This window comes from Gekko japonicus, unplaced genomic scaffold (genome assembly GCF_001447785.1).
Source record: "Gekko japonicus isolate JY-2015 unplaced genomic scaffold, Gekko_japonicus_V1.1 scaffold2869, whole genome shotgun sequence".
Lineage (NCBI taxonomy): Eukaryota > Metazoa > Chordata > Lepidosauria > Squamata > Gekkonidae > Gekko > Gekko japonicus.
The window spans coordinates 16,472-26,803 of NW_015160312.1; the positions used below are offsets into that span (position 1 = coordinate 16,472).

Sequence of the window (10,332 nt, forward strand, 5' to 3'; positions counted from 1 at the left end):
GGGAGTGGACTGCAGCCTTCCTTTCCTTAATGTTTTTTTTTTTAAATTGCACCGTTTTCCAGTTCTGTGGTCTTTTGGGCACTGTTGCTTCATTCATTGTGCGTGTTTGTTTGACTGGACTTTTAAAATCTCGGCCTCCGCCAGAAAGACAGATTGTGGCGGAAGAAAAGAAGCCATCATTCATTCATGCCGAGGTGCCTTTGGGGCTCCCTTCAGGTGTCCCACCCCCACTAAAACCTTGTACCACCATCATGGCTTCTGAACAATGGCTGCTTCGAAGAGTGGTGGGGAACTGACTTTATACGCCCTCGTAGGGTTTCTGAACTGGGAGCTGGGCGCCCTTTAAAAGAAGGTGCTGTAATTGGTTTCAATTTGTCGCAGGCCCATTACAGGCACCTGTGTTGCCTGCCAGTAACTTGCGAGGAGGCGCACTTAATGCGCACCCTGTAGGAGGGTTCAGGCCTGTAGTAGCTGTGGAGTGGCTGTTCCGTGCAGGGCCTGAACTGAACCTCTGAAACCAAGCTTGAGTTCAGGGGCACCTTTGCGACCAACAAAGTTTTCTTCTGGGTAGAAGCTTTTATTTATGTATTCAATTTCTACCCCACTCTCCCCGCTGAGGCAGGCTCAGGGCGGCTTACGTAAAAAGTATATAGAAAGGTAAAGGTCTCCCTTGCTCGAAAGCCAGTCGAGTCCGACTCTAGGGTTGTGGTGCTCATCTCTGTTTCCAAGCCAAAGAGCCAGCGCTGTCCGAAGACATTTCCGTGGTCACGTGGCCGGCATGACTAAACACCAAGGCGCACGGAACGCTGTTACCTTCCCACCGAAGTGGTCCCTATTTATCTACTTGCAATTTCTTGCTTTCGAACTGCTAGGTTGGCAGGAGAAAAAGTATATATAAGTACAATCAAAATCCATCATAAAAACAACCAAAACCCATAAAACAGATCACACGATAATAAGCATAAAACTTGGTTGGTCTGCAAGATGCCGCTGGACTCACACTTTCTTCTGGAGAGCCAGTTTGGTGTCGTGGTGAAGTGCGCGGACTCTAATCTGGGACAACCGGGTTTGATCCCCCACTCCTCCACCTGTAGCTGCTGGTGTGACCTTGGGCAAGCCATAGCTCTCATAAGAGCTGACTTTGAAAAAGAGCCGCTTCTGTCAGAGCTCTCTCGGGCCCACCGGCCTCACAGGCAATGCTCCCTCTAAGCTGCGGAGTCCTGTGAGCAAAAATCCTACTTTGTGAGCTGCTGGCATGAACGTTCTGAGCGAGCCATGTGGCTGCTGCCTAAATGAGTTTGCTCTGGAGCCCTCCATCCTGAGTTGAGACAGAAATGTGTGAGCTGGAGGCTAAAAAACTGTGAGCTGGCTCACACTCACGCAGCTCAGAGGGCACACTGCTCACAGGGCGTCTGTTGTGGGGAGGGGGAGGGAAAGGAGTTTGTAAGCCGCTCTGAGACACCTTCGGGTAGTGAAGGGCGGGGTATACATCCAATCCCTTCTTCTTCTGCGGCTTGAGACCAACATGGCTACCCAGCTGGATTAAGGTTTCAAAGTCAGGGGGACTTCCCTTGGGAGACAGCGGGCCCCCCCTCCCCCACGGCTTCATTTTTGGGTTTCTTCCTCCCAGGCTACCATCCAGCTGAAAGAGGCCCTCAGGCAGCCCACAACCTTGTCCCACCTCTGCCAGGTGATGTCAGAGTCTCAGAGCCCCCAGGTAAGACCTTGGTCAGCCTCCGTTTCTCAACCCGAGAGGTGCTGGGGCCCAAGGACTGGCTGCAGCCCCTCCCCCCACTGTGAAACCCCCACCCTTTGCTATTACAAAAGCAGATGGGGTGGGGGGTGGGTACTCTGCACTTGCTCAGAAACTCCTGTCTCTGGTTTCCAGGTTTGTGTCTGCTGGGGTTAGTTCAGGTTTGATCTCATCTAAACCGAAGCCCAGAGTATTCACAGATTCTGTTGTTTGCACGCCTTCCCCCCCCCCCCCCACCATTTTACCCCCCCCCCCCCAACATTCTTCTCCACAGCCATTCTTAATCTTATCTCACTGCATTCTTCTCCTGGAGCCATTCTTATCTCAATAGAGATGCTAATTTTCTGCCCTGAAGCTTCTCTCCCCTGCTCTGATGGAGCTGATTATAATGCAGGGTTTTCCCTTGGCGTCCTGGCTCCTTTCTCTGAACACCTCCCCCCCCCCCACCTTGTGTCTTCAGCACAAAGGACAAGATGCTGATTTCTTGTAGCCATTTTTTTCTCCAAGAAGCTGGAAACTTTATTTTTTAAAAATTCGACTCCAGTAGCACCTTAGAGACAAAGAGCTTTCGAGAGTCCAAAGTATCTGACGAAGGGAATTTTGGCTCTCGAAAGCTTCTTCCCCTCCGGAAGTCCTTCTTCCCCCAAAGAGTGATTAACACATGGAACTCACTGCCACAGGTTGTGGTGGCGGATACAAGCATGGAGGGAACTGGAGAAATATATGGAGCAGAGGTCCATCATTGGCTATTAGCCACAAGGTATAGACAGGAACTCTTGGTCTGGGGCAAGGGATGCTCTGTCTTCTTGTTGCTGGGGGGGGGGTCAACAGGGGGAGGGACTTCTAGTGTCCTGGCCCCATTGGTGGACCTCCTGGTGGCCCCTGGTCTTTTTGGCCACTGTGTGACAGAGTGTTGGACTGTTCATGGGCCATCGGCTTGATCCAATATGGGCTTCTCTTGTATTCTTATTACCTTATCCTTTTATCTGGAGATGTCGGGGATTGAACCTGGGACCTTCTGCATGCAAAGCAGAAGCTCCACCACTGAGCCACTGAGATCTTTCACATCATCAGCCCCACTGATGATGGACCTCCCGATGGCACTTGGTCTTTTTGGCGTCTGTGTGACACAGAGTGTTGGACTGGATGGGCCATGGGTCTGATCCACCATGGGCTTCTCTTATGTTCTCTTATTTATTTATTCATTTAATTAATTAATTTATTTATTTATATCCCGCCCTCCCCGTGAAGGCAGGCTCAGGGCTTACACAATTTGAGAGATGACTAACACTTAAAATCCACAGAAAATCATCTAGAAACAGTTCAGTTACGAACAGTTCAGTGTCATCAAGTGCTAGCGATAATTAATTAATCTTTGCATTAAATCGCAACGTGATTACATACGTTCTCAGCCTGTCGTGTTCTGCGCAGCTCTTTAACGTACCAAGACATTTACTTAAGAAGACCAGCTGAAAGGTGTCCTTGTCTAGTTATTTTCTTGGTGTTTTGGTTTCAGGCGCTTCTGTTCTTAATCTCCTTGCGCTCTGAGGCGCGCCTGCTCTGGGCTCTGGCTGTTCCTCTAAGATGGCTCCTCTTGGACCCAGGCATACCTTGTCCGCAAAGGAACATATGTGCCTTACCCCCCACTGCAGAACTTTAACACGTCTACTTGGATTCAGTTGTTTTTATTAAATGGCTCCGCCTGGTTGGACTCGGCTTGTTGCCTAATGGGCTTGTCTGTGTGTGGCCGTACGCTGTTGGCAACCATTGCTTCCATGGTTTTTCCAGGGGGAGTCACTTGGTGTCTCTTCTCCTGGAACAAGCACACACACGAGTCTTTTTTAACAAATTGAGTGCTTACATAGACAGTAGCCTGATAGCCAAGCCTAGCCTTGGAAGCTAAGCGGGTCAGCCCTGGTTGGTCCTTGGACGGGAGACCGCCAAGGAAGTCCGGGGGTTGCTATGCAGAGGCAGGCAAGGGCAAACCGCCTGTGTTCCTCTCTTACTTTGGAAACCCCACCGTCCTGGGGTCACCGTGAGTCCATTATTAAAGGTAAAGGTTTCCCTTGCTCGAAAGCCAGTCGACTCCGACTCTAGGGGCGCAGCGCTCACCTCTGTTTCCAAGCTGAAGAGCCAGCGCTGTCCGAAGACGTTTCCGTGGTCATGTGGCCTGCATGACTAGACGCCGAGGCGCACGGAACCCTGTTCCCTTCCCACCAAAGCGGTACCTATTTCTCTACTTGCAATTTCTTGCTTTTGAACGGCTAGGTTGGCAGGACCCGGGGCCAGAGACGGGAGCTTCACTCCGTCACGCGGCACTCGGATATCGAACTGCCGAACTACAGACTTTCCGGTCTGCAGTTCAGCGTCTTAACCACTGAGCCACCGCAGCCCTTACTTTATGTTCGACTAGATGACTCTTACGTTATTACTGTTACTTAAATATACACCCTGGAGGATGGGATCGGGTAGATCTCTCCTGCCATCAGTCGTGCCTTCCCCTGAAGCAGGAGGGTGCTGGTGGTGGTAGGAGAGACCCGTGAGAGCCCACTCAGTACCTTTGCAGGAGCGTCTAGTTTGACGTTCTCCCCTTGTCACGGAGCCTCTTTTTGCCTTTCCCAGAATGCTGTTCATGCCTCGTCTGCTTCTCCCCCCCCGCAGATTCGGCAGTTTGCAGCTGTGCTGGTGAGAAGGCGCATGACCAAACACTGGCGGAAGCTCCCTGCCCCGGAGCAGGACACGTGAGTGAATTCCTGGGCCCAAGAGTTCATTTGTGCACCTTCACATGTGCTGAACAGTGCACTTCCAGTCCACTTTTAATGCACTCTAGCGATCATTTGCAACAGGATCTTGCTGTTTCACACGGTAAAAACCCATTGGAAAGTGCAGGGAAGCTGGATCAACAGTGCACGATTCGGCACCTGTGAAAATGTGTTTAAAAAGGACCCTACGTTAGCGTTACTGTAGCCCAGGGTCCCCAACATGAAGAAGTTCTTAATGCTTAGTTCTCGTGACCCCTTTCTTATACGCCCAGGGAAATGCTGATCGCCACTTTGGGGTCAGGAAGCGATCTTTCTCCAGGCCAATTTGGCTGGAGAACCTGGAGGTTTTTTGTCATCTTCTGGCCATGATGTTAATAACACTTAACCAGGGCTCTTTTTGGGGAGGAACAAACACGAACGGAGTTCCGGCTGGCTTCCAAGTTGGCCACGCCCAGCAGGAAGTCATTAGCATAACAGGCCACACCCAACAGCAGAAACTCATTAGGATTGGCTACGTTAGGGGTGTGTGGCCTAACATGCAAAGGAGTTCCTGCTCCAAAAAAAGCCCTGGGTTTTGACAACAAACATGGTAAACAGAATAAGAAGCAAAAGGTGGGTGTGGCTGGATGACCAAACTTCTGACAACATGGGGGTGCGGCCTAATGCACTAATGGGCTGTGCTGACGCGGGTGTGGCCTAATATGCTAATGAGTTTCTGCTGTTGGGTGTGGCCTATTATGCTAATGAGTTCCTGCTGGGCTTTTTCTAGAAAAAGCCCTGCTTAAATCAGCGGTCACTGGGGGTGTGGAGGGGGCGGTATTTGTGAATGTCCTGCCTTGTGCAGGGGGTTGGACTAGATGACCCCGGAGGTCCCTCCCAGCTCTATGAATCTATGATTCTAATCTGACTTCTAGGGTTGTTGTGAGGATTACTGAAACCTCCGAAGGCTACATCGGGGTCCCCAACCTTTTTGACCCTCTGGGCACCTTTGGAATGCTGACAGTGGGGTGAACACGGCTACAAAAGGGCTGCCGCAGCCACAACATGCATGCCACAAAATGGCTGGTCATTCTGATTATCCTTATAATCCGGTCTGGTCATTGGCCGTTAGCTGTGATGACTCAATGAAGCCTCCATGTACAGAGACAGTGTACCTTGAAATACCAGCTCTCGAGGGCGGGAGGGCAGTTGTGTGGAAGGGACGCCGTCGTCATGCTTTGGGTCTCTCAGAAACATCTGGCCAGCTACTGAGGGCTACAGGATGCTGGGATGGATGGTCTGATCCAGCAGGGGCCTTTTTCTGTTCTGGCTGAACGCAACATGCAGCCTCTCATCTTTTTCAGGCTGAAGAACCTAATCCTGTCCACACTGCAACGGGAAACGGAGTGAGTGTGGGAGTTCATTTCCAGCCCTCCTCTCTTTTACTTTCTGTGCATGAGCCCCTAAGTTTGTTTTACTTGTGCGGGGGAGGGGGGAGGTTAGAGGTTTCCGCTGTGGGTTTTGTGTGTCCTCTCGTAATTCCGGAAGCCGAAGGACTGGATCGGGCAGCTCTGTTCTGCTAACAGGAGGGCTTTCTCCCGGGTGCCTTCCTCTTGACTCGGGGTGGGGTGGGGTGCCATTGTCAGGGGAGTGGATCCTTGGGATCCAGTCCATGACAGTGAAATATGATTGTAAAAACAGGCTGTAGGAGCCCAGAATGAAAGACATCACATCCCCAGAATTTTGGCGACTTAAGGCAGCTGCCCGGATCTCGAATTATCGGGGCTCTTATTTAAAACTGGAGCAGGGGCAGTACATACCCTAATCTCTTAGAACTGGAAATGTTTTCCTGCCCCAATCCAAAGTAGTGGTTTCAGTAAACTCCTTTTGTGTGTGTGTGTGGGGGGGAATCACATGCATTGGCTTTCTGAAAATATCCTGATGTTGTCGTTTGCAAGAACTGAACTAGGAAGGCAGGATGAATTGGAAAGGCATATTTGGGGTGTGTGAACGTTTCAACAGAATCACCTCCTTGCATCACAAGTCGTGGGGAGGGTCTGATTCAGTTCTACTCATCTCACTGCAGTGATGCTGTCCGTGGTGCAACGGCATCAGAAGCAGAGTTTGGATTGGCTCCTCTTGTGCTCCACTGTGGAGGAGGGGGCGGTGTCAGGTTGGAGAGGCTGAGTCGGGGAGCTGTGCTGGAGGGTTTCAGGCTGCCTTCTTCACCTCCCACTCGGCCTTCCCTTTCAGCCACAAGGTCTGCCTCGGCTTGGCACAGTTGGCTGCCATTATTCTGAAACACGAGACGCTGGAGAGATGGCCGCAGCTGCTTGGGCTCATCCAGCAAGGGGCCCAGTCTCAGGACCCCACCCAGTGTGAGGTAATCATAATGAAGAATTATCGTACGGCAGTGTGTGTAGAATAGCCAGGAGATCCTAAGATTGTCTGGCAGCCAGAAGTTCTAGCTCCTTTAGCATTACGCTCCACTAGGTGGTGAGCTAGACTTGTTTTTTAAGGCAAGGGGGGTTTCAGAGGTGGTTTGCCCTTGCCTGCCTCTGTGTCACGCCCCTGGCATTCCTTGGAGGTCGCCCATCCACGTACTAGCCAGGGCCGACCCTGCTCAGCTTCCAAGATTTGACGAGACTGGCCTAGCCTGGGCTCTCCTGGTCGGGCCACTGTGAGCTATAGTTAGGGTTGCCAGCCTCCAGGTGGGGCCTGGAGGGTTCTCAGAATTACAGCCGACCTCCAGACGGCAGAGATCAGTTCCCCTGGAGAAAATGGCTGCTTTGGAGGGTGGACTCCGTGGCCTTTATATGCTGCTGAGGTTCCAGCCCACCCTCAGCTGGCCCCAAAGTCTCCAGGAATTTCTCACCTCAGAGTTAGCAACCCTGTGAGCGCCCTCCCCCCCCCAAGGAACTCAACCCCCATTCTCCAATTGGCTCCGAGAGGATAAACTAACCAAAGCACGCTTGCGCCCCCTTGTGCTGCCAGGTGGGATTGCTGCTTCTGAGCTGCGCTCTGGAACTGGACCCCGACGTCTTCGCGCCGCACTACTTGGAACTCCTGAGCTTCTTCAACCAGATTCTGAGCAACCTCAGCCACCCAGCCCCCCTCTACTACTCGCTACGCAGCCTCAGCACCATGGTAGCGGGGCTGGGTTCGGACGAAATGGTGGGTAAAGCCATGCCCACGGGCAGCTGTGCTCTTCCGCCCAGCTCTGGCCTCTCCCTTGGGCCGGGTCTCCGCAGCACACCCGTGTCCATCACTGCTTTTCGTTCCGGGATAAAAGAGAACACATTGTTGCAGGCCCTTCGCTACGGTGGTGCTTTAGGAGGCTTTGCCCAACTTTCTTAAAGGCACAGCCCCACAAGAATTTCTCCTGTAAATGCTTTTTTCAATCACTTTTAAACATTTTTTTAAAAGGCGCGTGCTCCTTTAAGCAGAGTGGGGTGCTGTAGTTGACTACTTCCCGCACTGAGCAAGGGGGTTGGAGTAGGTGACCTCTAGGATCCCTTTGAACTCCGTGTCAAGAAACTGGTCTCCTTTGAGAGAGTTTATTTGCCTACGCGTTAGCTTTCTTGACTCTAGAGGTCATCCCCCCCACCTGTCGGCTTGTGATCAGAACTGTTGCCCAGGCTGGCAGAAGTGATTAGCTTGCAGCAGCTGAGAACTCTCTAAAGTGGTTGTTGACAGCTTGCAGTTGAGAGATCTATATTGCCTAAATGGCTTTATCTTCGTGTACTGAGAACTTCAGCCCCACCAGAAAAAAGAATTGTCCCACCAAATCCTGGCTACGGGCCTGCAACCTCCATTCTAATATGTAGTAAAGGTAAAGGTTCCCTTGCTCGAAAGCCAGTCGAATCTGACTCTAGGGTTGCGGTGCTCATCTCCGTTTCAAAGCTGAAGAGCCAGCGCTGTCCGAAGACGTTTCTGTGGTCACGTGGCCAGCATGACTAAACACCAAGGCGCACGGGACGCTGTTACGTTCCCACCGAAGTGGTATCTATTTATCTACTTGCAGTTTCTTGCTTTCGAACTGCTAGGTTGGCAGGAGCTGGAACTGGACACGGGAGCTCCCTCCGTCATGCGGCAACTCGGGTCTCAAACTGCTGAACTACCGACCTTCCACAGCCTGCAGTTCAGCGTCTTAACCCCTTGAGCCACCGCAGCTCCTTAATGTGTATTACTGTGTTTTAAATTTTTCATTATACTTATTGTATTGTTGAAATGTTCCCCGCTCTGAGCCCGCTCGCGGGAAGGGCGGGCTATAAATAGGAAAAATAAATTTTAAAAAAATGGTTGTTAGAAGATACTGGTTTGGCGGAAGCCATCCGTTGCAACTTAACGGCATGCCCTGATGCATCATAGGAGGAGAAAGGATTGGGGGAGACGCGTCTGGTGCTTCCACAAAGCAAACGGCCCAGCAGACGCCTTCTCCGAAAGATTCTCTGCAAGGCAAACGCTCCGAGCTTCAAATGCCGAGAGAGCTAGCGCCTCTGCTGTCCTTTTTTTGGTTCTCAGTCCCCTGAGTTTGTTTTCCATTTCTTGACCACGTCTCCGTATACAAAATGTTGCTCACCATTTTCTTTTTTGTCTTTCCTCCCTCCCCCCTCGTCCCCGGGACCCCCCGCCTTCCGTTCCTTCTCTTCATGGCCCCAGAGCCTGATGACTTCGATGATGCCCAAAATTATATCGGCCATCCGAGAACTGATCCGTGTCAATGAGGTGAGGGTGAGGGTGTGTAAAATCGGTGCGGGACTTGTGGGCACGGTGAGTTTAGCAAGGGGGTATTTGTGTGCTGGAGAAATGGGCCAGATGCGCCTTATGAGTAGCCGGTCACCACGATTGATAGATGCCGCCTGAATCTTTGGGGCCTGGGCGTTTTGTTTTTTTGCAACACAAAGCACATTCTGTGTGCCTTTTGGGGCGTGTCCTAAGCCCAGGGAAGCCAGCTCCAGATTGGTCAGTTCCTGGAGTTTTGGGGGTGGAGCCTTGTGGACGGTGGGGTTTGAAATGGCTGCTGGGGGGGCGGTGGACTCTATGGCATTATACCCAGCTGAAGAGGGGCGAGACTTCAGCTGGGTCTAATGCCGTACAGAGTCAGACCACCCCCCAAAGCAGCCATTTTCTCTAGGAGATGAGTTGTAATTCTGGAAGATCTCCAGGTCCCACCTGGAGTCTGGCAACCTCACCTGTGCCCTGGATAGGGTTGCCAAGTCCATTTTAGCCCCCAACGGGGGACTTTGGGGGGGTGTTCCCGGAGGGGGCAGGGCATCCCGACATGATGATGGCATGTTGGGGATGTCTGCCCCCCCCCCCGCCTGCCTGATGGGCGCGCGGGGAAACGCCAGCTCCCTGCACTTAAAGGCAGGGCCGGCTCGCTCACTAGGCGAACTAGGCGCTCACCTAGAGCGCGCTGGCCCTTAGGGGCGTCAAACTAGCACCCGGCCCCCCCACCAAAAGCCCTGGAACTTTCTTGACCGGGTGGGTGACTGCTGCGCGCCGCTGGGTCTTTCAGTGCGCTCAGAAGCGCAGCTGTCCTCCTCTTGGAGGAGCAGGAGCCACTGGCCTCTCCACCCCCCAGGAGTTAGTGGTTAGGAGCGCAGACTCTAATCTGGGTGACCCGGGTTGAATTCCCCCACTCCTCCTCCACATGCAGCTGCTGGCGTGGCCTTGGCTCAGTCACAAGTTCTCTCAGAGCTGTTCTCTCAAGGGCAATCCTCGAAAGAGCTCTCTCAGCCCCACCGACCTCTCAACCGTTCAGCTTTTGTGTTGTTCATTCTTCCTAAAATGCATTTATGTTTAAAAATTGGGGGGGCGCATGGGGGGGGGGGG

The 10,332-nt window shown here is 52.3% G+C and overlaps 1 protein-coding gene across 2 annotated transcripts in view; it reads left to right on the forward strand.

The window, feature by feature from the left end:
* Nucleotides 1-10,332, forward strand: part of IPO4 (importin 4) — a 58,153-nt gene that overhangs the window by 1,420 nt on the left and 46,401 nt on the right. For both annotated transcript variants that reach the window (XM_015416687.1, XM_015416679.1), the window contains exons 2-7: nucleotides 1,631-1,717; nucleotides 4,415-4,494; nucleotides 5,859-5,900; nucleotides 6,748-6,877; nucleotides 7,489-7,668; nucleotides 9,157-9,222. In XM_015416687.1, the coding sequence (XP_015272173.1) occupies nucleotides 1,694-1,717; nucleotides 4,415-4,494; nucleotides 5,859-5,900; nucleotides 6,748-6,877; nucleotides 7,489-7,668; nucleotides 9,157-9,222 (522 nt within the window). In that variant the 5' untranslated portion in view covers nucleotides 1,631-1,693. The remainder of the gene's footprint in view (nucleotides 1-1,630; nucleotides 1,718-4,414; nucleotides 4,495-5,858; nucleotides 5,901-6,747; nucleotides 6,878-7,488; nucleotides 7,669-9,156; nucleotides 9,223-10,332) is intronic.